This window comes from Acomys minous, assembly GCF_964271855.1.
Source record: "Acomys minous genome assembly, chromosome: 13".
In the NCBI taxonomy this organism is placed as follows: Eukaryota; Metazoa; Chordata; class Mammalia; order Rodentia; family Muridae; genus Acomys; species Acomys minous.
In genome coordinates, this window is record NC_140495.1 from 24466388 (window position 1) to 24494153 (window position 27766).

General features: G+C 48.2%; 1 protein-coding gene across 3 annotated transcripts; it reads right to left on the minus strand.

Annotated features, from left to right (window-relative positions):
- Positions 1–2617: 2617 nt before the first annotated feature.
- Positions 2618–27236, minus strand: RBP2 (retinol binding protein 2). 3 transcript variants are annotated; one of them, XM_084752245.1, is made up of 5 exons: positions 26916–27236; positions 21770–21914; positions 14469–14647; positions 4329–4430; positions 2618–2873 (listed from the first exon to the last, which is right to left on the minus strand). In XM_084752245.1, exons 2-5 carry the CDS (start codon positions 21840–21842, stop codon positions 2823–2825), a joined length of 405 nt encoding a protein of 134 aa, XP_084608371.1. In that variant the 5' UTR covers positions 21843–21914; positions 26916–27236; the 3' UTR covers positions 2618–2822. The 3 variants fall into 3 exon arrangements, with proteins under 3 accessions (XP_084608371.1, XP_084608370.1, XP_084608372.1); XM_084752244.1 differs by having other exon boundaries at positions 21770–21893; positions 26916–27235; XM_084752246.1 differs by lacking the exon at positions 26916–27236 and adding an exon at positions 24406–24543 and having other exon boundaries at positions 21770–21893.
- Between the last annotated feature and the right edge of the window lie 530 nt (positions 27237–27766).

Below are 27766 nucleotides of genomic sequence, written 5' to 3' on the forward strand. Positions count from 1 at the left end.
CAAGCGGGCAGGAGTAGGAGGCAGCTGGCCTCAATCCTCTTCCAGTCAGGAAGCAGAGAGTGGACAGGAAGTAGGGATGGGCGGATGACCCACTTCATCCAGAGCCCTCACCTTCGGTTCATTCCCCGTTTGGCTGTCCAAAAGCACCCTCTTCCACTCAATTCTGGTCAACATGGCTTCCAGGGGGGCAGGGGTGAAGCATTCATGCCATGGTTTGTTTTCAGATAGGGCAAGAAGCAGGAAGTCAGTGGCTTGACTCATCCCACCCACGGTGGGTACGGGAATATGTGGGTATCCCTGGTGCAAGGCACGAGCCCTAGCTTTGCGATGGGTCTGTCAGTGTCACTCATACACTCTCTGTCACATCTCTGAGAGGAATTACCAGCCGCTTTGACTCCTTTGCATTGTCTGTAAACCAATTCATCCTGCAGCTTGTTGGGGCATATGAGGAACATGTTTTCTGAGGTTGTTCCATTTGGAGACCAGAGTTGTAAGTCGTACTGCTTGCTGCCTGTCATTAAAACAGTATACCCATTGGAGGAGTGTGTGGTGTGGTTCTAATTCACTCTGTGGGGGCAAACCTGTTGGGTGAAAGGGGTCCTGTGGTTCAAGGGTGGCTCCATCAGCAGCAGACTTTTCAGAGCTTTAAAATGCTCTAAACACAGCTGAGGTTCGATTCCCCACACACTGTTCACAGAGCCCTGGGGATTTAGTCTCTTAAATCCTTCTTACAGGGGCTGGAGAGATGGCTCAGTGGTTAAGAGCACTGTCTGCTCTTCCGGAGGCCCTGAGTTCAATTCCCAGCAACCACATGGTGGCTCATAACCATCTGTAATGTGATCTTCTGGCCTGCGGGTGTACATGCTGGCAGAGCGCTGTATACATAATAATAAATAAATAATAATAATTTTTAAAAATCCTTCTTACAGAACCCAGGCTCAAAAACAAACAGAAGCTGGGTGTGGTGGTGCATGCCTGTAACCCCAGCAGTTGGGAGGCAGAGGCAGGTGGATCACTGTGAGTTCAAGACCAGCCAGGTCTACAGAGTGAATCCAGGATAGCGAAGGCTACACAGAGACACCCTGTCTCGAAAAACCGAAAACCCAAACAAAATTAACCTAACAGATATTAAACTGCTTTGTGTTCGGGACAGTTCTACAGCTGGTTCTCATTTAACAGGGTTTTCCTGAGACAAAAGAGGGTCATGTGAGGCTACCCTGAGCAAGGAGAAGATTGAGGAGAACAGTGTTTTGGGGGAGGAGGTTCCTGGAAAAGTGACACAAACGGCAAACCTCAGTCCTTTCAGTCAGTCCTGGCCTGCACCAGGAGGTGGAGGCTGGTTCTCTGTAGGAGGCAGCCCTGCCTACAAGGCACCTCCCACTTTCTCCCTAGAAGACCTGCCCTGGAAGCACCAACCAGCCATCACGAGGCTCTGGCCCAGGTACTTTCCTGGCCTTCTTGTCTCAGACACAGGGCATGGTTGCTGGGAAGCAGGGCTTGCCAGGAGCCCCACTGCACAGCTTGCTTGGCCAGAGTGTTTGAGTTAGGCTGGCCCTGGGCCACGTGGCTGGATCCCACTCTTCTTGCCTGTCCCCCAATTCCTGGATCACGCTCCTGGTCTGTTACCACCACATTCTGTCCCTCTCAGGAGAAACTTGCTTTTTATAGAAAGTGTCTGCCTGTTGGTGGCACTCCAGGCATTTTGTAGAGGGATTAAAAAAAAAAAAAGATTATTTTGACCTTCAGGACCCAAAGAACCCCATAGAACTATTACCGCTAACCACTCTTCCGTTCCAAGTGCAGCCTTCTACGTGTCCAGCAGGAAAGCACAGTTTGGCATGGAGTACCACACTTAACATTGTGACAGCACGGTGAAGCTTCAGAGGTACTGACCTATCACCATGGTGCCCCTACTCCTCCTTTTACTCCTGAAAGTAACTTAGCATAATCACCACGTCTGGAAGGGACTGAGTCCTCACCAGGGGCCAGGCTCCACCCTAAGCACTTAGTGTGCACTGACTTTTTACTTGTCACGGTGACCTAGTGTCTTCCCCTCTTACAGAAGAGAGAAAACAGGAGCAAAAGGGACAGTGATGCGTCCATGATCACTTAGCCAAGCAGTGGAGTGGCAGAACTCCAACTCAAGACGTTCTGGCTCGTAGACTGTAGCATCCTGGGTAGGTGGTGGGTGAGGTGGTGTGAACAGGGCAGGTATTCTGTAACCCCCTTCCCTCCTCCCCCCCTCCTCCCGCCCCAGTACAGGGCTGAAGTGCTGAGAAGCAAGAGTAGCAGACATTGCAGGCTGCTGAGGCACGGGGTTGGGTGGGGGCTGGGAGGGGAGTGGGTGGGCAGCTCTATTTGGTCTGTGATACAGTCTGCTGGAGAAGGGATATGCATCTCTCTGAAGGAGAGTCCCCCAGAGGAGACGTTCATGAATCAGCAGTGTTGTCTAGAAGATATTTCTAATGCCACCGACAAACCAACCAGAAAAAAAAAAAGAAACAAATGAAATGAAAGCAAGAGCAAACGAGCCTGGCAGGCAGCATCTCCTCTGCCTGTAGGTGAAAAGGGCAGCTGGGAATAAAGGATGGAAAAAGTTTCGAAAGCTGCGAGCACATTTTGTTTCTTCATTTAATAACAGATTCCAAGGTCAGGGGGCAGGGGCAAGGGGGGGGGGGAGGGGGGGCTGGGCTCCTTTTACACACTCCAAACCCAGGCAGGTGACTTAAGTGGGCTCTGTCGGGAACAGGAGGGTCTCCATATTGCTTTCCAGAACAGGCAGAGAACGCTGCACGTGTGCCTAGCTTCCCCTGAGGCGACCATCACTTCTTTTTGAACACTTGTTTGCACACCTGATCACCGCATGTCAGCTCCTGCAAGTCAGAAAGTGGGTGAGTGGCTGACCAGCCCAGGCTTCCTTTTGCTCAGCACCAGGCCCTCTTACTGTCTGGTAAGTGGGTGGGGCTAGAATTAAGAGGACACTTAATTGTTCTGGGCAAAGTGTCCATTGCAGAGCAGACCCAATCGGCTGCCATGCCCTGCAGGTAGCAGTAATTTGATTTTGACACTCCAATTGAGCTTGAACAACTCTAAAAATGTAAAATGCAAAGAAATGACCCTCTTGGGCAGTGTTTCTCCTACTCCCATGCTTAAAGTAACACTGCCTAATTTATTAAAAGGTGGTGAAGCCAAGAGGAACGGAAGGGTCACACCGAGAAGCATCAGACAGGTGGGGAGCAATGACCCAACAATAGGGTAGGACCTTCAGAAGGGCTCCCCCTGGTCTGCCTGCGCAGCTGACAGGGTTCCACTTTTCGCTGAGGTGGAGGGAACCTCAGGCCTTCTCTGCACTTCACTGGACCCTGAAGGAGGAGGGTGGGTGAGCCTGAGGGAGGCCACTGTGCTCACTGCAGCTGATGATGAAGCTCCTGTCTTAGCTACAGGTCTTCTTGGGGATGGCCCTACAATTTAAAAAAAATCCATCATCTATGCCAGGGGAGCAGGGAAAGCTGCCAACGGAGAACACTGGGAATGCCTCCCATGTGTCATCAGCGGACATGCCCCTGAAGTAAAGACCTCACGTGAGGTTAGCTCGGATCTCAAGGGCATCTTGACCTTAGAGCTGGGTATCTGCCTGACTCTATAGATGGATGAATGGATGTATGGATGGATGCATGGATGAATGAATGAATGAATGAGGATGCACTTGTGAATGAGCCATTCATTTAGCAAATGAGCAGCTGGATGCTTGAAAGAGCAACCCTTTTCTCACTAGTCTAATGCGGGGGCCCATAAATTGCTGCGAAGATTGAAGAATGAAAAATAAAGCTGTCTAGACGGTGACAGTTTATTGAAGGATGCCAGCCATTGTCCCTACTGCTCTGTTCTAGTAACAAATCAACCTCACAGGAGTTGGGATCAGGTCCACCGTGCCCTAGAGTGAGGGGCCAATGCCACCCTCACTATCCTCATGCTGTCACGCGCCACCCCCACCCCCACTGCCTGTAAGTGACAGGATGCCTGGTCTTGTCCTCCAGGCGGCTTAATTCCGGGGCTCACCTTTTCCCCAGCTGCTCCTTAGCAGGTCCTCTGCATTTCTCCTTGGACCTTGGTTTCCTAACTCAGCATTTCCAACTTTCTTTTTAATTGCAGCCGTTCACAGAAACGGCCGTATAGATTTCTTCCCAGAGTCCCCTGAGCCAGATGGGAACGGCTCTCTGACTTGTATGACCAAACGCCTTTGGCTGGAGCTCAGAGCCATTCTTTCTTGTCAAAGCGCCTGGCCAGGTGATCACTGCGGAGAGCGCCTTACAAAGCCCAGGGCTTACCAGGTGCAACTTGTCTCCCTCCACCCACTGTTTCCAGCCGCGGTTCTCCTTTTCGCCTTTCTGCACACACACGAGGGTGTTGCCTTCCCAGGTGACCAGCGTCTGCAATGACAGATCGTCGGGCAAATCACACGGCTGGCCTTGGGGGAGACGGAAGGAGCGTAAACCTGCAGCTGCAGCTCCTGCAAGCTCTGCCAGGGTCCCACATGCCTACGGGACCCCTGGGAGCCTCCATCCTCCATCCCAGCCAACGTGTTGTCTCCGGGCTGGCTGTATTCTCTTTTAAGCAATTTTACTCAACCATTTTGTTATATGGTAAAAATAGCATTTCGAGCTAGCGAGGGGAGGATGACGAATTCAACTATTAACAACGTGGAATTTCTGGAAGGGAAAAATACCTCAAAGTCAACAGACAAATAACCAACAGGGAAAGAGAGCTGTAACATTATCAGTAAAGACTTGATGTCCTTATATATATAAAGGGCCTCCGTAAATCAATAAAAAGATCATTAACCGAACAGTCCATGCCAACCAAGCGTACGAAGCAAGGGCTTACAGGGGAAACTCTTGTAGTAGATAGCTTTTCTACGTAGGAAGAGAAATTCTACTTCACAAATAACAGGAGAAATGCTGATAAGACGGCTCCTCAGATCCAATTAATTGTGTGGTCAAAGATCAAAGATTCAGTAACCGAGGGGAGGGCTGCGCACCCTCTCTCAGGGGTGGTAGAAAGGGAAGTCTTTTGCAAGGACTATTTTATATTAGCTTTCAAAATATGGAACTGCACGTAGTTTTGCTATGCTTTTATGTACTTCTTTACTTGTTTTAAATAATTTTAACTTATTATTTGAAATTTTGTTATTTTGTATGCTTTTAGATTTTTTTTTTCGTTTTGTTTTGTTTTAAAGACAGGGGCTCACATAGCCCTGGCTAGCTGTGAACTCACTGTGTGCTGAAGATGACCTTGACTCCTGACCTTCCTGCCTCCACCTCCCAAGTGCTGGAATTGTCGTCTCTGATGGTATTGCATGCAATCTTTGACCTGGAATTTCTACCCTGGGAATTTTCCCTCGGGGGTGACCCTTTGAGTCTCCTTGTCCACTGTAGGTGGAAATAAATACAAGGGGGCTCCCTACTTAACTAGGGAGCTGCTCACATGGTTCTGGCTTCTGTCCCCTAGATACCTGGCAGATATCTCTGGGTAGCAATGCTAGCTAGCGGTATGGTAGCATAGGTGTGTGGCGGCAGAACACATCATGAAGGGCATCCTCAGTGCCAGCGAGCTGAGCTGGCCAGTGGTTGGAGAGGCCACCGGGCCTGCCAGTACTCAGGAGGCATGCCGACAAGTTACATGTTCCCTAGACACCACCCCCTGTTTCCCTCTTAATAGCTGCCTCGATGCCCAGATCAGGCCTGCTCACTGCACCCGCTGAGATGTTTATGTCATCCCCACTGTATCAGTGCCTTACTTCCTGGGGGGTGAGCTTGACACAGCTGGGGCTTTTGCCCATGTATGCACAAACCACCTGGTACCCCTCTGAACAAAATCAGGCCCAGGTCCTGAAGCTTGCTTTCTTTTACATTTCGTAAACTGACTTGTGGGTTTTTTTCCCCCTCTCTTTCTCTTTTCATTGTGCATTATACACACCTGTTCTCTACAGATTGTTAAACCTACCTATGTCTAAAATAATATTTGACCTTGACCATGATATATGCTTTATGCACAGTGTTATTCCTCCTCATTTTTCTCCTCGATGCATCACGGGATTGTTCCTTACAGCAAGGGACCGGAAGCTTCATAAATTCTGTCAATGGGTGGCTGGTTAAATACGGTGTGAGTCTTCCCTGCTGTGCAGCCATAGAAAGAACACAACCTGAGCGGCTGTTTAAGTGCTTAAAAATGCAAGATGCTGAGCAGTGTGCTTAAGACAAAGGAAGCAGGTGAGCGTATGTACTCTTTTGCTAAGTCCCTGCCCTTTACAAGGAAGTAAAAGGAAACCCTGGGTGGTAATTATCCCTTCAAAGGGAAGGAGCTGGGGAGCCAAAGTGGGAAGAGCAAGAGCGGCTCACTGTGTATTGTCTTAAAACATTGCAACCATCCATGTGGTCACAGTCCCCAAAACAAATTTATTTATTTATTTATTTATTTATTTATTTATTTATTTTAGTTTTTCGAGACAGGTTTCTCTGTGTTAGCCTTGGCTGTCCTGGACTCCCTTTGTAGACCAGGCTGGCCTCGAATTCACAGCGATCCGCCTGCCTCTGCCTCCCGAGTGCTGGGATTAAAGGCGTGCGCCACCACGCCCGGCTCCCAAAACAAATTAAAATATATATATATATTCTGTGCTTTCTAAAAGAAAAATGTTTCTGCCTCAGCCAAGGCCATATGAAGGACTTAGAGAAGGTCAAGCCACGGGTCTCCTGGCCCCTGCGGGAGGAAGATGCATCTCCAATACTCCCCCCCCCCATTGCCTTGGACGCCACTGCTTTCCTAGAGGATGGCTAAGGACCCTCGTCTTCTCTTTAGGCAAGGATTGTGTCTTCTCCTTCCTCCCAGACAGCCTTCCACTGGAAGCCCCACTGTGTGCTCAGGAGAGGAGAGGTTGTGTGGTGGCCATTGGTGGCTGCAAGGACACCTGGCACAGTGGCTGGCACCGATCAGCAAGTCTTGAGGGAATCCCACCTACCTCCTGCCTCAGAGGAGGTCACAGCAGAGGGCACACGTGGCCTGCAAGGGGGCCCTGCTGTTAGACACTGCCCGTTTATTTGTCAGCCTTCTGTAGGAAGCCCGAGATCCCTGACGGGGGATCCAAGGCATCCTGTCAACCTACCTCACTGACACAGGCTCGGCGGGCAGTAGGGACTTAGCAAAATTTGCAGAATGGAGAAAGGAGGAAAATGTTAGTACAAGGAGGCCTGTCCTAATATTTCATTTTAATAACTCACACTGGGCAGCGAGATCCAAAGCCATTCTGACCCAAAAGTAAATCGGGTACCAATGAATCATAGTAATGCTTACAAGATTGTGGGCTTCACTCTTACACGAGACCGTGAGAAGCAGAAAGAAGAGAATGGTTAAATGAACCAAGTCCAAACCTCAGATGTCTTATTAATTGAAATTATCTTCCTCTTCCTCCTCTTCTCCTCCTCTTCTTCCTCCTCCACCCCTCCTCCTCCTCCTCCTCTTTCTCCTCCAGGATGGCCTAGGCGCAACTAGCTGCTTCCTTGGCTCAGCTTTTCAGAGTGCTGGGGTTACAGTATTTTCCATCATGCCAGCTTTATTTTTATTTTTATTTTTATTTTATCCTGCCAGATTTTAGTTGTTGCCCTCATTCCTGTGTCTGAGAGGTTTTCAAAACAGACTCAAATTGTTTTGAAAGATCCTGCAGCCGAGGAAGCCATAGCTTTTGAGTGAGAAAATGGACAGGGTGAGAGCTCTGAAAAGGGCAGGTTTGGATAGAACGGAGGCAGGGGGTGGGACCCTACTGTGACTTCTTCTCCTCTCACACTTCCAAAGTCAGCATCTCTCAAAAAGGCTCTTTATGTCAAATTAGATACAGGTGCCAGCCCAGTGTTCAGTGTGAGAGTAGTAGCCGAACCATGGACCTGTAAAAGACTATCCTATTTCTTAACAAATATTTTTTTGAGATTATAATTATACTATTCCCCATCCTTCTCTTTCCTCCTTTCAAAACTTCTCATGAAACCCCCTTCAAATTCATGGCATCCTATTCTTTAATTGTTGTTGTTGTTGTTGTTGTTGTTGTTGGTGGTGGTGGTGGTGGTGTGTGAATACAGCCTGCTCAGTCCTTATAATGTTACTTGTATGTTTTCAGGGCTGACCATTGGGTAACCTTAGAGAAGACTATTCCTCCTGTTTTCAGTATTCCTTAGTTGCCTGATCTAGCCTTCACGGTACCAGAAGGTGCCATGCAAAGGAGGGAAGCGACGGCCAGTCTTACCCAGTTACGACATCTATGAACCGCGACCACCACCACTGGGGGATGATAATCCTAAGCGTACAGTAGTGGCACATACAACTTGGCAGTAACCAACAGCTCTCAAATTAGACTTAAGGCCCATTGAACAAGAGGATAAAACAAGCCAACTACACAAGGCTGGTGAATTCATGACTCTTGGAAGAGAACCAGTATCTTAATTCTTTAGAAGTAAAACCATTTGGAGGTTGTGTCAGATTGCTCAGTACAAGTGTGTGTGTGTGTGTGTGTGTGTGTGTGTGTGTGTGTGTGTGTGTGTACATGAGAGAGACAGAGAGACAGAAACAGAGACAGAGATAGAGAGAGACAGAGAAAGAAAGACAAAAAGAGAGAACCTGGGAACATGGTAAAAAAAAACCAAAAGGGGCAAACATTAATAACATGCAACTTTCAAAAATATTACAATGTATGTATTTACATGAATTAACATGCACCAAATATATGCAGGTGCCTGTAGAGGCAGAGGACATCAGATTCCTTGGAAGCAGAGTTAGAGATTGTTGTAAGCTACCTGATACAGGTGCTGGGAACTGAGCCTGAGTTCCTCCATGAGAGGAGCTAAGGTTCTTAACTGCTAAGCCATCTCTCCTGCACCAACAACAGGTAACTCTTAGTGAAGAGTGCAAAGCTGTTCTTGGTTCTCTTGCAACTTTTCTACGAATCTGAATCACTTCCCCCAAGAAAGGAAAGTAAGAGCTATAAGTTCTAGGCATGGAAGGGATCCACTGACCCTTGGAGGTACTCCTCCTTGCAACTTTCCCAAGTCAGTTTTTCTCCAACCACCTTTGGGCTGCCCTCCAGACGAGGAACCACCCACCCCCAAATCACGTGGTATTATTTGCCCTTTCTCTTCCTGTTTTCCCCACCCCTCAACAACACTCTAATTCCAATAACATTATTTAAAAATGGATATATATTTTTGCAAACCATAATAAAATCCATTCTCTTAAAATCTATATAATTCTATAGAGTTCAGGAGGTGGTACTTTAAAAAAAATTATATACTCACAAGATTATGTAATTATCATCACTAAAGCATCCAGACAGTTTCATCACCTTATATCTACCAGCCAGCATTCAGCACTGATTTTCTGTCCTCTGCCTCTTGTCCTTATGGATTTGCCTGTCATGTGTCTTCGTATAATACATGGTCATGTGTGTGTATCTTCTGATGTTTTCCAGGTGTATTCCCACTATGCTAGGAGTCAGCACGCTGTTCTTTCTGATGGCTGTAACACTCTATATTTCATTATGTGTATTTTCAATTACTTCTTGTCTACTGGTATATTACATACCTGTTAGTGTGGTTTTATGTGTGTGCCAGTGTGTGTATGTGTGTGTGTGTGTGTGTGTGTGTGTGTGTGTGTGTGTGTGTGTGTGTGTATAGGCCAGAGGTAAATGTTGGGTGCCTTTCTCAATTGCTCTCCACCTTCCCATTTCGGAAAGGGTCTCTCACTAACCCTGGAGCTCACTGACTTGGCTGGACCAGCAAGCCTCAGAGATTCTTTGGTCTCCACCTCCCCAGCTGGGGGATTACAGATGCGTGTGGCTGTGCTTGGCTTCTGATGTGGGTTCTAGGGATGCAAACTCAAGTACTCGAGCTTGTGCAGCAAGAAGTTTGCTGGCTGGGTATCTCCCAAGCCCTTCAATTACTTCTCTATATTTTACATATATAGATATATGTGTATTTTTTAAGGTCAGAAGATTGAACTTAGGATGTTGTACATGCTAAGCAAGTGGTATACAAGCTAGCTATACCTCCACTCCTGCTCCTGTTTTTTAAAAATATATTTTTATTTAATTTTAATTTATGTACATTGGTGTGAGGGTGTCAGATTTTGGAGCTACAGACAGCTGTGAGCTGCCATGTGGATGCTGGGAATTGAACCCAGGTCCTTTGGAAGAGCAGTCAGTGCTCTTAACCACTGAGCCAACTCTCCAGCCCCTGCTCCTGTATTTTTGATAAGGGGCTTTTTACCTTTTTAGAGACAAGTCAAGGTAAGAAGTAGGGAAACAGACATGATGACCAGAAGAAAAAAGTGCGGGGTGGTGTAGGGTGTCATTGAGACCCTAGGAGTCAGCTTTATCTTTGATGTGTTTTTAACACCTCTGCTCTGGGCTGGTGCAGAACTGGGCCTTCAAGGCTCCTGTTGTAATCACACCTTTCTCTAGTGAATGTCAGCTTTTCTTGAAGGCTCTGAGGATGATCAGAGTTGAAAAGGGGAGCCCTAGGGAATGAGAGCGTGCCAAATGATGTTTGCTGTGCACAGAACACACGCACCTACAAAACTGTGCACACACATGTGTACACACAGCTTGTGAGTGGAGATGGACGGGGGAGGCTGAGACTCCTGTACTCCTTGGCATCCTCTAAGGTCCGTTCCAGTTACAGGCAGTGGACAGTCCTGAGAGCACCTATTCTGAGCTGTAATTCTTATGGGAACCGACCATCGTCCAGTCTCTAGTCAAATTTATCTCATCCCACCAGGTGTGTGCATGTGTGTGTGTGTGTGTGTGTGTGTGTGTGTGTGTGTTTGTATGTGTGTGTTTATGAGGAGGGTGCTATCCCTGGCTTTCTGCTGCAGGCAAAGAGGAGACAAAGAGGCATGGGAAAAATCAGTGTTTCTCCTGCGGTGATGCTAAGTGATCATCTTACAACGAGGAAGAAGATAGGGGAGGGGCAGAGGCCAGGGCCCTGGGAAGCTAGGTGCTGACAAGTGGAATTCTTTCAGCATCAGGAGAAGCTAGAAGGCCGTGACTTATTTCTGGAAGGGGGGATTCTCTGTCATCTCAGGTGATAAAGAACAAGTCAGAGAGGGGAGGCTTAGCTTTCAAGAACCCACGCCCTCAACGGCAAGGAGCAGGGAAATGAGTCACTGAGAGTGGTTACCTGGAACAACGGAGAGGCGAGGTGCTGTGGAGGCGGCCTTTCCTATCAGTGCTGGTGGCTGCTGACCTGGCTTTTTGGCCACAGTTCAGAATATGCTTGTGGATCCATTGCTCCACAGCCCCACAGCCCCACAGCCCCACAACCCCACCGTGAAGGATCCTAATCTGGGACTATCTTTTCAGCCCCTGCTCCTGTATTTTTGATAAGGCGCTTTTAACCTTTTTAGAGATAAGTCAAGGTAAGATGGCTCTGATGGAAGATCTCCAAAATGCTTATTACCCCTGTCATTTAAAAAAAAAATTTTTTTTTAATTCTTAGCAAGAAGTGTTGAATCTAATTTTCCACGATAGATGGGACTATGAATACTAGCACACCTTGACTGAGAGATGTGCCTTTTCTTCCGTAGAATAACAGCGTTTCCTCCTGAGGCAGGTAAGAGGGGACCCATGACTCCTTGGAGCACTGGGAAGGTGTTAAGCACTATTAAAATAGGTTTAAACCACTATCAGTTAATGGGTAGTTCTGATGGTGTGTGTGCGTGCGTTTGTGCGTGCGTGCGTGCGTGCGTGCGTGCGTGCGTGCGTGTGTGTATGTGAATAAGTAAAGCTGTTGAGGCAGAGGCTAATTTGATTCCCTAATTGGTAGTTGTTAGGACTCTCCTCTGCGGCCCTCAGTCCTTCATACAAAAGGTCCCTCAGCCCAACAGCCAGCTAGGACTGCCCTTGTGATGTTTCCAGCCACTCTGAACACTCATGAATGCCTTGGGAAGGCTCCTTGATAATCACCGCTAATTGCTCTGGTTTCTGAAGGCTTATCTTTAGCCAAGATTGTGGTAAACAGTACCAGACTGTGCCATCCTAGGCCTTGGTCAACTCTAACTGAACCTGCAACTTTTCCACCTCCCCTGGTAGCCTGGCAGAGGTACTGCTGTGACTGGTCCAAGCACCCCTTTCTCTGGCTCTCTAAGCAGGCTCATCAGGGAGCTGAATTGTTTTTGTTTTCGTTTTTTGTTTTGTTTTTTTTTTTCAAGACAGCGTCTCTGTGTTAGCCCTGGCTGTCCTAGACTTGCTTTGTAGACCAGGCTGGCCTCGAACTCACACCGATCCATCTGCCTCTGCCTCCCGAGTGCTGGGATTAAAAGCATACGCCACCACGCCCAGCCTCAGACAGCTGGATTTCAAGAAAGATAAAAAGCTGGACAGAGCCACAGAACAGAAACTGTCTCCCTGGTCACCAGATTTCCAGAGAGCTATCAAGTCTTTAGAGCCAAGAATCTCAGACTCTTGGCCTAAAAGCTCTAACACTGGTCAGTGTTAAGGGTTAAGAAATCTGCACCTCTAACCTACCTGGGAGCTCTAACGCCTGTTGGTTACAGGTCCCCATGCCTGAGTCCAGCACAGGACCAATGGCACTAGAGGGTACCACCTTCTGCTGGTCCCGCCTGCTTACTGCTGCCCCTTGCTACAGTTAAACACCAAGGGACGTAAAAGCAGCTGGAGACCAGCATTTGAAGAGCTTCTCCTTTGCTCTCTGTGGTCTCTAACTTGGTAGAACTGAAAGAAGATCCCAGCTATCCAATGTTTAATATTCCCAGCCCAGGAGAGAAAGCAGAACTTGTGCCCCTTGCTTTGGGAGAGCTCTGAGGCTTGGGAATTGCTCCTGGAAGGACAAGACAGCGGCTTCTCCTGGGAAGAGGCAGCTGTGGTGAACGGGCAGAGAAGGACGGCAGACCCTACACCACTGTGTCATCCCAAGGGGCTGGAGATTAGACCGTGTTCTGCTACAGTCTTCTCTGTTCAGAAGCCTGGTAACTGAGTTGACCCAGAGAGTACCATGAATGTCCAGCCTTGTGTAAACTGCTCGGGAACGGACAGCACAGCCAATGCCACTGTGGTGGGTGGCAGACCCGTAGCCCTTCCAGGTTTTCTGTATAATCTCCAGAGCTATGCCGCTAAGGTTGGAGGAGGGGAGGCTTTAAATAGGACTGAGATTAAATCTCTCTTCTTCTTGTTTGGAGGACCGATTTGATGTGGACAACCAAAGACTGGGACACAGAGTTCGAGGGGCAGGCCACTGCGCAGTGACACCACACAGCGATGTTAGGGAGCTGCTGTTGCTGCTACTTCTCTTACCCCGACCCTTCCTTGCTGTTTAACAGCCCCTGCCTTATTTATGAGTGGGTGCTCTCGGCAAAAGCCTACCTTTTCTTAGAGTCAAGGTCTCAGTCTTGGAGATAACCCTCCACCTTCCGGTGAGAGTTGTTTTCTATGCGCTTTCAGGTTGACCAGTGCAGGTACATAGCCCCCCCCCCCCTCATCAATGGCGTACATGTTCCAAGAGCCTCCGTGTAATCACGGGTAGACCCAAACCCTATATAGTCCATGGTACTAACATGGCTACCAGGTGACTGGGGGGGGGGGTGCACCAGTAACACACTCATGTGGGTAGACTGGGGAAAGAGATGACTAACATCCTGAGCAGGAGGGAGCAGGCCAGAGAGACTGCGTGATGCTGTCCATGGCATGCAGTTTAAAACCCAGGGCTCGTTTATTTCTGGAATTTTCCATTTTCTGCGTTCGGACTGCAGTTGACTATGGACAGCGGAAACTGAGGGAAGCGAGACCTTGGCTAAGGGAGGATTACTGCAGTCCCAGTGGGAAGTATGGCCGTTGACTCATGCAGGGTTTCCAGCCTGGGAGTTTCCGTCTCTGCTGGGACAGAAGCCGGAAGTCCCTGGGGAACTGACTTCACTGGCTCTACTGCATTTGCCGTTATTGCATTTGCATCATGACTGTCCAAAGAGAACTGTGGTGAATTGAGTCATCTTAAAGTAAGGTGTTACACGTAAAAACACCGGCCTTCTCAGGAGTTCCTTTACAAAGCCCAAAACCAATCCAAATGAAACAACAACAAAACAGGTACCCTGAGACTTCATCCTTTCTTGGGCGGGGCTGGCTGAGCACAGCTGCGGCTTTACACCTAGGTAAACTAGCCATTCCTGGGACACCCCCCCCCCCTTACTCTCTTTCAGCTGTTTGTTCAGCCACGTAGTTTTACTTTCTCACATGATCTAAGGCCTTTCTTCTCTTCCTTCCCCGCCCCCTTCCTCAGCCTTCACTAATAACTCACTGTCAACCTCAGTAAGCCAATTCTGGTCCTGCTGCCTTCCTGGGCTCGTTTCACTGTGAAGCCAGAAAGCCAGGCCCTGCACAAACATGCTCAGTGAAACCCCGCCCACCCAGGAGCACGTACCTTGACATGCCGGCCATCCAGGCCCTTTGTGTGTTCATCAAACTCCACCCCGACGGTGAAATCCAGGTCATAGTTGCGGAACGTGCTGTTGGTTTTCGTCTTGAAGTTATCACCGTCTTGAGCGATGATCTTCGTCTGAGTCAGACGCACTGCGATCTTGCGGGTGGCGAAATCAATATCTGTTGGCAGAGGGAGTAGTGGAGGTTATGATGTGTGCAGCCGCACTCATTCATTTCTTTAACAAGGCAGAGAGCGCTTAGGACCAGAGAGGCAGATGGAGGACGTGCCGCGTCCCTTTACGGAAGTGAGAAGCGAGAGTTAGTTGTCTCGCACATGACTTTGTCCTGCGTTTGATTTATTCTGCCCCTCCTAGTTTTTTACTCCATGTGTCGCCCATCAGAACCAGCCCTAGGCCTATTCTCATAGTAGATGCTCGGATAATAGAGATTTCTCAATGGAGGTGCACGGTCCAGGACAGCGGTTGTTCAAGCCAGAGCCCTGAGCCGCCACCCGCAGCAGCAGTGGACCAAGGAAACCTGTCAGACGTGTAAATCTCTTCACACTCATTTTATGCACACCTCAGCTTAGAACCACTGGCACATAAAAGGGCGGGCAAAGGATCAATTCAGTCCCAATTTCCTAGCTTTACGACCTTACAGAAGCCTCTTGCCCTTTCAGAGCCTCGGTTTTCTCTTGAAAACAAAACATAACATGAGGCAGGGACGCTCCTTTTGCATGGTTCTTGTGGTGAGGAGTCAGTAAACTTGATTGGAGAGGCTGTACACGGTACCCAGGCGTTTGCATGTGTTCACTGCACATAGGCCTCTGCTGTTGTCCCTGTCTGTTTGGGTCACGTGGAAACAAACTCAGTTTAAGCCAGAGCAGAAGTTTCAGGTCATATTTATGTTTCCCTGACACTACTAAATCAACACCTCACTCTGTAGCTGTAGCTATCATGGGGGCCCTTTATCCAGTTCGATGGGGCGTTTCCCGGGCTGGATCAGCTTCCTCCCTCTAGTTTGCTTGGTCAATGGCTTTTCCTCAAGCCCTCCATGATGAAGTCCCTGCTGTGCTGACCAGAGCTCCTGCAGCCGTCGTTAAGAGGCAGGAAAAGGATGCTGTTAACCAAATGAAACAAAGGGGAGCAGCGCTGCAGGCAAACTACCACGGAAGAATGGGAAATGGTGGAGGCATTTAGAACAAATTGGTCTTTAGCGAGCACATCTATATCTGCTTTGTGGAGTAGAAATCATGACCCAGAGAATGGTAAGTGGTGAGTTCAGCACCATCCAGCTTCACAGCGTCCCTATATATGCAGCACGTTTGTCATTCATAGCTAAGGCTCCTCAGGAAAAAAAATCACTGCTTGTCCTGGGCTGCCTAGGAAAGTGGATGGCAGCAAAAAGGGCCGATTGCCGAGAGAACTGGTGTGTCCCAGAAACAGCAGCCGAGTCCATCTTCCTGGTGTTATCAGGGGCTTCTATGCAAATGGAAGCAAGAACTGCTTTGCCTCCAGATTGAAAAATGGCTTGGCCTCTTGGCCACCCTTTAGCATTTGCACAAGCCAGTTAATCATGTCACCTCTGCCCCTCCCAGGGGATGGGAGCCAAATACCCTTCTAGTGGATTTGTTAGATATTGCTAATCAAAAGGGTTTAACTGTAGCTGTTGAACACACATTCACATGCATGTGTGAGCAAGCTCTCTCTCTCTCTCTCTCTCTCTCTCTCTCTCTCTCTCTCTCTCTCTCACACACACACACACACACACACACACACACTTCCTCTTTGAACTCTGCAGAGGAAACTACTTCCTGTATGCTATTTTAACAAGCACTAGGGTTATCAAGTTTGTTTTATCTGCTTTTCTATATTAAAGGTACCCCAGAGCCTGATTTATAGCCAGGTGAAGTACGTTTCTATCTGAGAAAGAAAGGTCCAAAGACAAGCTATTTCTGGATAATATACGTGGCTTGTGGCGGCTGCTGCAGAAGAACAAATCAACAACAGGAAAGCGACTTTATTAAGCATACTTTTCATAACTGCATCTTGAACAATGCCAGCCATAAAGCTGAAATACGAGCATGCTCCTCAACATTAAAATGCTTTGTAATGTGCTTGTGGGGAAAGCTAAAGTTGCAAGCTAAAAGGGCAGGTGCTCTTTGTAAATTAAAGAGCGGAGATGCGCAGGAATCCATCACAGGAAATCCGAGAACCGCTCAAAGTGCAGCTTCAATGGGCTTTGAACCTAGACTTCTTAATTCTCAAATCATCGACACTTCCAGGCAATAGAGGGAAGCCGAGTGGAAGAGCAATTTTCTCCTTTTTTCCATACCATTTCCTCCTCCAGAGAACACATTTAGAAGGAAATTAGACTAGCCCCTGCCTGTCTATTCCTCCACTCCTTCCTAGCTATCGTGGGCAGGCTGGTGACCCTGGACTTGAACTCTGCACTCAGCACCCTTAATCTAATGTTCTCCATGGGGTTAGGGGCCAGGGATAGAAGTGTCCATCCAGCACACGAAAGCAGGACCAGAGGTGGGGGAAACACACGTCATTGTCACCTGTGTTTTTCTACCCCTCAGCCACTTCTCCATTTGAAAGTCCAACCAGGTATCGTGTACTGCAGTTAGGACTCTGATGAACTAAAGAACTTTGTTGGTGTCTCAATACCAGCAGCAACCCAGAGTTTTGTACAATAACTTCATCCTTAGGCCATCAGACACTGCTTGTCAGTTAGGGACACTGTGGCCCTCTTACTGTGTCTGAAGGTGCTCTCTACTTTGGATATCCCATCAAGCTCTGCTCAGAATGAGGTTCCCACTCCCACCACCACCTGGTACCCTCACCCGGTCCACAACAGCACTGTGGGGAGGGCTGGTATGCTGTTAGCAGAGCCCGAATGGGTTCCTGCCTGGGCTCTCCTTGCCATTTTTTGGTCACATGGGTCCCTAGGAATTCTCCTACTTCTCTGGGCTTCAGATTCCTCATATTATTGGATGGAAAAATATTCCTTCTAGCCCCAGGCCTGACTATATTCCAATTCTGTGCAAGTGGAGGCATTGAATGGCTGCCCGAGTTGATGTGACAGCCTCACACACTTCTGCCCAGGGAGGGAGTCCTCACCTTGGTGGATACAGTTCACGCATGGTACATTGCACTAAACATCTTTACATCTTTCAGAATCTCTTTTCTCCTTCCCCTTTAGCTCTGAATAGACAACTCTTTTTGGTATCCCAGGTCCATAGCTCTGCACATGGCCATTCCAGCTCCACCTCTGTTTGGGGCTTTGTCCAACAATTCATCCCGAGGGACTCAGAAAATCTTCACTGCTCCCATATACTTGGACTTCCTTCACTGTGTTCTCCATTGAGGAACTCTGGCCATTTAGGGGCCATTTATGCCATCTATGACAAATTGCATCTTTCTAAATGGCTGCATCTTATCCTATCAGTCTTGCAGTGTGGCTTTGGCATTCTCTTGGAGAGATGGGGTCTCTGGTGCTTCCTTAAAGTGGGGGAGGGGACTGTAACACGCGGACCAACAGAACGCACTGGAAGAGGCACCTGGTGGTTTCTGTCACTGGGTCACAAATGGTCACCATGCACAGCTAAGTGAGGTGTCAGGTACCAGCCAGCATCCACTAACTAGAGTAGAAATGGCTTCAAGAAGGCTCCAGATGCAGCCCCACCCACTGTCCCCTTGTACTGGATGAGAGCGCTTAAGCAAGAACCACCAGGGAAACCCACTCAGCCCTAGACCATGGAACATAACGGAGGATGACTGTACTTAGATGACCCCACCTACTTCAAGCAGGCACGGAAGCATTTGGATGTGACGATCTTCATAGTAGGCAGCAGCCTGACCTTAAGAGCAGAGCAGTTTGGATCTGGCTACAGATGGTGCACTTCCTGCTTCCACGAGCAGCTGCTGATGCCTCGTGACAGCTTGGTGAGTCTCTACCATGGGCAGAGTTAATGGACTTTGCTCCTGTCTCCTTCATGTGACCAGAATCTTTTACTTACACCTCTGCCTGGCCCTTCTTTGGACATTTAGGCATTTCTCACTTTCTGGTCCAAAGGAGGACCTTAGGGCATGACAGATTCCTTGGGTGATAGGATTTTCAAGCTGCTCCCATCAGAGTCAGAAAGAGTCCAGCGAAGCCTTGAAGTAGCCAAGCCAGGAAAGGAGGCACCATCTAATCAGCCTGGTCACTCACCTTTGAGCTTTTAATGACCTTGATAATTTGAGGTAAACTCATAGGTTGCTGGGACCCATCATTCTGCTGAGGCCAGTACCTGAGTCACGTGCCAAGAGAGCATATCCAGTGAGCCACTGGGCTATTGCCTAAGCCAGCGTGCTGCTCCCAGTAGCAGCTCAACAGTGTCTCCCTCCTTACTGCACAAAGAACCAGACCCCCAGAGAAAGCTGGTCCCTCACTGGTAGACATAGTTAAAGTCCCAGAGAGCCACGGTTCTCAGGCAGAGAACAGTGTCACACCTGATGGCATTTACACATCTGGGGATTAGCAAAGATCTCTGCAGTGTGCATCCCAAATGCCAAGCGCACAAAAGGGCACAGAAGGCAAGCTTCATTGATTTCCCAGTCTTGGGAAAACAACCATGCCTTTCGCCTGGGTGTGGCAGAAATCAAACTGATCTGTGGAGCTGCTTTTGGCAGGTTAGGCTGACGGGGGAGCCACTCCCCAACTGCTTTTTGGCTGAGTCTCTTGACATCCATCACTGCCAGCCCTGCCCTGCCCTAAAGGAAGTCAGATGCCCTGTCTCATTGGTGGGAAAGTGACTCTGGCTGAGGTATTTTTGCACAAGGTGGTGTGGCATCGAGGTTGGGCAAGTCCTTAGGACCCTGAGACACAGGGCTATCTGCAGCTAGGCAAAGCCGGCACAAGGACAGCCATGATCTGTGTTTTGCTAGACCTGTCACCTGTAGTGAGCTCAGTCCGTGAAGTGGCAGCCACCCTTCTACAAAGTGAAGACCTGCTTCAAAGAGTTGAATCAATCTGCTCACTAGACTGAGATCAGTCTGAGGTGACGGTAGATTGCACGGTTTTACTGAATCCTAAAGACAGCAAGCAACTAACGTTAAGGATTAGAAAAGTCAAGCCAGAAATATGTAAACATGACAGTTACACCCTCATGCCCATTGAAGTGTGAGCTTGTGTAAAATAGTGCAGAGAAAAGCTGGACAGTAGTGGTGCACACCTTTAATCCCAGCACTTGGGAGGCAGAGACAGGAGGGTCTCTGTGAGTTTGAGGCCAGCCTGGTCTACAAAAGTGAGTTCAGAACAGCCAAGACTATGCAAAAAGAACCAAAACAAACAAAAAACCTGGCTCCAAAACCAAACAAAAACAAACAAACAAACAAACAAACAAAGAAAAAATAGTACAGTGAAAGCCAGATGTTTATAGGGGATTTCTTTCAGGAAGATAAGAATACACCCCTACCATCCCTCTCAAAGGAAATGAGTCGGGGATGGTAATGTTGCCTTCAACCTTCAGACTGAGGAGTTAGACTTTAGAAATCTACCCAAGGGGCCCTATGCTAAACAGGAACAAGATGTTAACCCTAAAATCAAATAGGAATTATTTTTGTAAAGGGTTTGTGAACACGAGCATGTGTGGTACGCGTGGTCTGTGCAGGGATTCAGGGGCATACCTGGGCCATGGAATGTGTGTGCTGATCAGAAGAGAATTCTGAGAGATTTTTTTCTTTCCATTGTGTGTTCCAGGGATTAAACTCAGGTCTTCAGGCTTGTGTGCCAAGTATTATTACTCCCTGAACCATCTTGCTAGGCCCCAGAATTCATTTACGCAAACACAGCAAAAGGCACTTTGCTTTTTGATAATAATCTATGTGCCTGGCTTGCCTAGCAGCTTATGAAAGCACAGTGTTTCTGAACAGCCTATGTGATAAGACTTTCAGTTGTCTTGAATCACAGCTCACCCAGCACCATAGGGAAACCACAAAACGGCATTATTATCCTGATTTGGCAAATAGGGAAACTGAGGTCCAGAAAGATCAAAAACCTGATTCCACATCACAGAGGAAGTCTTGGGTGTAACTCGGGCTGTACTCACTCTGGCCTTGCCTACCTCATCTGGATGATAATGTTCACAATTACGGTTCTGAACTATGCTCTAATCAACTGCGTATGTCGGCTCAGAACCCCATTTCCATTGGCCACTTATGTAGCTAAACAGGAGCGGGACAGGAATATTTCTTTTTTGCCTTGGCCATTTTACACTCGGTTCCAAATAAATTAGGTGTCTTAACCATGGTGAGTGGAGCCCCAAGAAGAAGATTTTTTTGGCTGACTTCTTTAATGGCAGAGGAAACCTCCACAATTCCCATTAAAGATACTTTGGGCCTCTGAGGCCACACACACCCCTTTCTCTCATGCTTATACGGCTCCCTCACACGCAGGGATGCAACTCCATATATGGGGAATTTCAAGGAAGAAAAGGTGACCAGGATGCTCTGGTGTGGACGAAGCTCAGTAGCTAAGCTCCTTGCCTGGTGCCCAGTTGCTACCACCAGTTAGAGGTTCCCTGTGGTGACTCACTCCATCTTCCTCCAAGTACAGCCCAGAGGTGGCCAGGACCACATGTTTCTGCCAACACCAGGAGAGATCTACAGACCCTGTCACTAACTTGGGACACAGATTAGTAGCCCTTGGCCTAGAGCCCAGTGCAGAACTCAGATAAGCAGTGAGTGATTTGAACTACACGACACAAGCCCCTCTCAGCCTCTGGGAGCCTGAATGTCTCTAGGTAGAGAAATCGACTGGTTGGACCTTCAGGGTTTTTTTGTTTTTTGTTTTTTCTGTGACAAGTCTGACAAAAGCTCAGACAGGAGTCTTTGGTGATGATGTCTGATTTAGTTGTTTATCTATGACACGGTGGTGGCAAGACAAGAGAGTGATTGTGGTATCTTCTCAGGGCAGACTATACTCGCCATGGTGTGTGTGTGTGTGTGTGTGTGTGTGTGTGTGTGTGCGTGTGTGTTAGCATGTGTACATATGTGTATGTATCCTCACATTCAGTGTGTGTTTTCTGTCAGCCAGGCACTGTGCTAAGGACACTCTGACCTTATCACAGTTATGCTTTCCAGGTAAGAAAACGGCCTCAGGGAGCTCATATGACTTAGCTGACTTTGCACTGCTAGTCAACGGAGGAGAGAGGATTTGCACACGGCTCTGGTGAGTCCCACACCAGCACCTCCTAGAGGACCAGTCTGCTGCCCTCCTAACACCCCTTTCCTCCCCATCCCCTTCACCTCTTACCTAGGGCCTTCATGTAGCCTTCGAAGTTCTCATTACTCTCCATCTCCCAGGTTCCATTCTGGTCCTTCGTCATGACGGTGGCCTCTGGCTTGGTGTGGGCGTTTGGTGACCGTGAAGGAACAAGCTGCAGGGAGACTGCATCAGACTGAACTGCTTTTATAGCTTAGTGGGTCAGGTGTATGACGATAATAAGAGTCGAAGGTCATAAGCCCAACTCACAGGAAACCCGTCCTTGCCTTTGCAAAGATCAGCAGGTCTGCGGGCAATCCAGGCACAAAGTCCTGCTGTGGCCAGGTGTGCATGTCTGAGTGACCTCCAGGACACACTCCCTTGGAGCTTAGTTTTGGCTGTCTGGCCTCCTACAGAGACCCTGGCCCCACACAGAACATTCCATACAGTTCCTGAGGAAAGCAAACACTCAGCGCGCCTGCCCCACGTGTTCTGCAGGACATCGGCGACAGGCCCCGCCCACCTCATAACCCACACCTTCTGACCAGGGTGGTGAAGCTGAAGACAGTGGGTCGCACATCTGGGAAACTATAATCTGGGCCAGGAGGGCACTTGGAACTTCAATTTTTGTCTTAGTATACAAAAATCTACAGGTCAGCAAGGCTCAAGGAGGTTAAATGGCAAGCCCATGGGTGGCCTGTAAAAGGCACAGCCAGGACAATGAACTGTGGCAGTGGAATGGAAGAGAAGGGGCCACTGGGAATCCATCATTTGCCCTCCACATTCAGATTCAAGCACTTTAAAACAGTCCCCCCCCCCCCCCCCCCGCAAGCCCCACAGGTCTTGCGTGCAAGAATATAAGGAAAGCTGGCTTGGTAGGGGAAAGGCCTGAAGATAAGGAGGACTATTAACTGTGTTGATGAGCTGGGAGCCTGGGTGTTCATGGGCATGGGGAAAAGAGGCATTGGTGCTGACGCAAGGCAGGAAAGGAAAACCCAGGGGAAACCCAGTCTCTAGGCGAGTCATTGCTACAGTGAAGATGTGCACGAGTCAAAGTATGCCGAGACAGGAAGAAAGTCTGTGCCTTTAGCTCAGACTCTGCATAGGTTGACAGAAGTCCTCAGCTTTGGCCTGAGTTGAGACTTTGAATTTGTACCGCTGGGTTGACGGAAGGGATTCAGTAAGTGTAAAACTACTTGGAAGGACACATTTCAAGGCAGGCTAGACAGAGTTCTCGATGGTAAAGACATGTCAAAATAGGTTCAAACCCAGAAAACGGGGTGAGGTTAATTACCTGGAGCTTACATCCCCGGGAGGAGGCAAATCTCCAGGAGGCTCAGATGCCAATTAGAAAAAACATTTAAAACCAACATGGAAATTTAAAAAAATCAACCCAAAACTTAAAATGGAATAAAATGATATTTTAAAAAATAAAATTTCTGCCAGGTATAGTGAGTGACACACGCCTTTAATCCCATCACCCAGGAAGCAGAGACAGGTTAGTATGAAGGAGTTTTAGGCCAACCTGGTCTACACACCAAATTCCAGGTTAGCCAGAGCTATGCAGTGAGATTCTGCCTCAAACAATATTGTTAATAACTTAGAAATTTAAAAATATGGTTGCTAGGGACTGCATATGCATACCTTTAGGCACACACATTAGTATAAAATAAAAAATTAAACATATAGTTGCTAAAATTAAAAAAGGCAATAGATGGTCTAAACAGTCTATTAAAGACAGCTGAAGAGAGTACCTGTAAAATGGAAGAGCTGAGAACTTTTCTCAGAGGGTACGTATGCTGCTTAATTTTTGTCACCTTGACACAACCCTAGATAAGAACCTCAATTATAAAAGTGGTTCCAGCAGATTATTCTGTGGGCAAATCTGTGGGGGAATTTTTCTGTTTAATTATTGATGTGGGAGGGCCCAGTCCTCTATGGGTTGGGCCACCCATGACCAGGTGGTCCTGAGTTGTGTAAGAAAGCAGGCTGAGCAAGCCATGGAGAGTAAGGCAGTAAGCAGTGTTTCCCCGTGTTCTCTGCTTCAGTTCCTGCTTTGAGTTTTACCCTAACTTCCCTCAGTGATGGCCTAGCATGCTTTTGGTCAGACTGTCTGATGACAGCAATGGAAAGCAAGACAGTACTAACACAGAAGATACTGTGGTGAAAACACAGGGGAAAAACAATAAAATTCAAAAATCCTAGATGCAGATCATCTATAAAGGAACAGTTAGAGCAGTCAAATTGGTTTCAGGCTTTTAACAGCCCTGACAGAATCTAACAATGGAATCTACCTTCCCTCAAGGAAAATACTTGTAAAGAATGCTAAACGCAGGTTGCCCATCACTCAAGCATGAATGCACGTGCATGTGCGTATGCGCGCGCACACGCACACACATGCACACACGCACACCAGTCAGCCCATAGGCCTTAGCGTACAGCCCAAACTGAACCATGAAGTCAGGCTATTCATGTTGGGTTATGATGCCAGCAACAGCAAGTATTCAGTACTTTCTGGGTTAATTTTCCACCTTTCAGCCTTTAGTGTCAACATGCTTAAAGCAGAAGAGAATGCAGCCTTTGAAGCCATGCCCATCACGAATGGACAATTGCCTAACTTTATCCCAGCTTAGGGAAAATTACCAAATGCTTCTCATGTTCTTTGTTGAAGTGAATTACCCAGTTACTTCTAGTCTGCCCAAGACCGCCAGCTTAAGCTGAGGTTTCCGTTCAGGAGTCCTGCCTGCCTTGTTTGTAGTATGTGGCTTGGCCTTATCTCCTCCACTTCGACAACATAAGATCTCCTTGTCTTATGTCAACCTCAGCTATGTTTGTCCAATCAGCTGTTCAGAAGATCACCTTTATAATTTTGGCAACTAAGGTGCTGTATGATACAGCACTGGTACCCAACCCAGCCTATAAAACGCTGACTCTCGATTAGTGTCTATAGACAACTGATGGGCGAGTGGGATGGCACAACAGGCTTGGCATCTTTGTCTTCGTGTTGCAGCTTTCCCCTTTCTTAGCTCCACCTTGGATCTAGAGCTCACTCAGCTGTTTCCCATTGGGACAAATATGTGATATGGGAACTGACTAGTGGAGTGACTGTGCTGAGGAGGCTGCCGTGGGTCGACCATATGTCTAAGTATGGTCTTGAAAATTGACTATGCCCCCCTGGAGCCATGGTTCTTGAACTCTAGCCAGCCTCCAAGCCATCTGGAAGGCATGTCAGAAGGCAGGTTGCTGAGATCCTTCCCTAGTCAGTCCACGCTTTTGGAGACCCAAGAATGGACATTTCTACAAAGTCCCCAGGTGCCACTGCCACTACCCCAGGACCACATGTGAAAATTATTGTATAACAGAAATTGAAGAAAACATCACTTCTTGGCCTTGACCCCTAGACACTTACCTACCCTGACTTTTACATTTATTCTCTAGTCTTGTGTGTGTGTGTGTGTGTGTGTGTGTGAGAGAGAGAGAGAGAGAGAGAGAGAGAGAGACAGAGAGAGAGAGAGAGAGACAGAGAGACAGAGAGAGACAGAGAGAGAGAGAGACAGAGAGAGGCAGAGACAGAGAGAGACAGAGACAGAGAGAGACAGAGATAGAGGCACAGAGAGACAGAGACACAGAGAGAGACAGAGAGAAACAGAGACAGAGACAGAGAGACAGAGTCAGAGACAAAGAGACAGACAGACAGAATGAGTACATGTCCATGAGTGTAGGCTTCGCCTTTTCCAAACCTACTTTATTTGGGGTTATTTAATGCGTACACCTCCCTTCCAACCCACCTACCCTAGATGGGAGAGAAAAGAGGTTAATGGGAACAGGAGAATTAGACCTTGTTGATTTCAGTTCCCGAGAGCCATTCCCCTGGCATAGTGGCCAGGATTTCAGCAGACCAGCAATTCCACCAGAGTTGGTGTTGGAACCTGGAACAGCAGCCGAAGCCTGGAGCCTCCAAGCCTTCGCTGGAGTGGCTTTCTCTAGGAGCGTCTCGAACAACCAAACAATACCAAGATCCAAAAAGCTTCAGCCTCCTGCTTTGGGCTCATATATATAGCTCCTCTCAAAGTCTGTACTAGGATGTATTTCAGCTGGCAAAAACCAGCCCCTCTCTCACCCCCACCCCACGAAGTGGTTTGACCTCCAAGTAGATAAACATCACCTGCTCTCTCACAAGTCTCTTCCCCATCCCACACTTGGGATCAAAACAAAAACATGTTTCCATCCACTATACATGAGTGCTTGCATGTGTGTGTGTGTGAACATGTGTGTACAGGCCAGAGGGTGATCTTGGACATCATTCCTTCTCAGGCCGTCCCTCTTCTTGCTTTTATTTTTTTAATTAGAATTTAATTTTATGTGTATGAGTATTTTGTCTGAATGTATGTCTGTACAGTCCTTGTACGCCTGATGCCCTCGGGGCAGAGAGGGTGTCAGACCCTCTGGAACTGGAGTCACAGGTGGCTATGAGCCACCATGTAGATGCTTGGAATCGAAGCTGGGTCCTGTGTAAGAACAGCCAGTTCTCTTAAGTGCTAAGCCACCTTTCCAGCCCCCACTCACTTTGGTTTTTTGAGACAGGGTCTCTCACTGGCCTGGGGCTTGCTGATTAGGGCCAGGTGGCCCTGAGAGTCTCTGCCTCCCCAGTGCAGGGATGACAAATATGTTACAATGCCTGTGTTTTTAATGTGGGTTAGGGGCGGGGGGGGGGGGGGGAGGTGAGATCCAACTCAGGCCCTCATGCTTGTGCTGGGCAATCTCCCAAGTCCTGTCAATTTAAGAATTTCAATAGAGAACAAGATCCCAAGGCTCTTAGAAGGGTTCCTGGCATCTAATAAGTATCTGTCCGAGGTAACAGCAGTAAGGTGGGTCTGCAGCCCAAGCTGTTGGCAAGGGCCCGATTTGCCATCACCCTTCCAAACCCCACAACTTCTGGATATCTGTGTATAGGGGTCAAAGGTGAACTAGCAAGGAAAGTAAGGGACAGAAAGTGAGAAAAGCAGTGGCCACGTAAGCCACTAACAAGTTCAAGGAAAATCATGGCCCTTAGAGCTGGTTTCCAAAGTTCTATCCTAGTCCACCCTTCCCTCCAACCCTGACCAGACCTGTGTGCACCCCATTTTGTATCTACTTACCTTTGTGGGATCCTTCAGGTGACTCTTAAGCCTGGAAAAGATTCCCAGTGATCACTCACCTGCAAGGAACTTTCTGGAGAACAAGGAAGAGAGTCAAATGTGGCTTTGGCTGGAAGGGTGAACCTGAGATCAGTCAGCTGAGAGTGAGCTTGACAGAGGGGCCAGGCCTGTGTGAAGCCTTCAGCAGCACCTGACAGCTGGTCTAGGGAGGCTGTCTTAACCAGGGCAGCCTTGTCCAGACCTGCCCAGGCCCTCCCAAGTCCATCTTGTTTTCCTCTTCCTCCTTCCTCATTGTGTTGTTGTTTTTCTGCATTGAGACACAACCCCAGGATCTCACCTGGACACCCGAGCAAGCGCTGCACCTCTGAGCTCTTCCCAGCCCCCCTCCTTCCCTCAGAACGAAGAAAGCTCTGTGCTGGATGCTGCTTAGCATCTCCAGGGAGACACCATCCCTGCCTCTCCTCTGGGGCAATGCTCCTGTGACTCTGGCCCAACTGCTTGGGCTCTCTACAGAGACCAGAAAGTCCACAGGATGTGTCTGCAGACCACAAAGCAAGGGGACCTGGGATTTCTTTGAGCCACAGGCAGGGCTAGATCTTGTCTCAGATCTTTATGTACCTGGTCCACTTGCATTCCAGAAGGCAGAGCAAGAGAGCAAAGAGGTCACAAAATTCTCATTTCCCCCAGGGACCCAGGGATCACACTGCTCTGACTCTCAGCAGTCTCTTTCCTTTCATCATCCTGCAGGCCGGAGAAGGCAGGAACTGAGGGCTTGAGTCCAAAGCACCACTTTCCATAGGGATGTTCCCAACCTCTCCAGGGGGTACTTGGCAATTCCACCCAGTGGAAACTTCTACTCCCTGCCCTGCCCTCTTCAGTGAGACCCAAGGAATGCCTGATTGGGCAGAGT

Excerpts from the sequence above, each read along its gene's own strand:
- RBP2 (XM_084752245.1), bottom strand. The coding sequence starts at position 21,842 with ATGACGAAGGACCAGAATGGAACCTGGGAGATGGAGAGTAATGAGAAC. Across the intron at positions 14,648-21,769 it reads AGGCTACATGAAGGCCCTAG|ATATTGATTTCGCCACCCGC; the intron begins GTAAGAGGTGAA and ends CTCTGCCAACAG. Across the intron at positions 4,431-14,468 it reads TGGATGGCCGGCATGTCAAG|ACGCTGGTCACCTGGGAAGG; the intron begins GTACGTGCTCCT and ends CTGTCATTGCAG.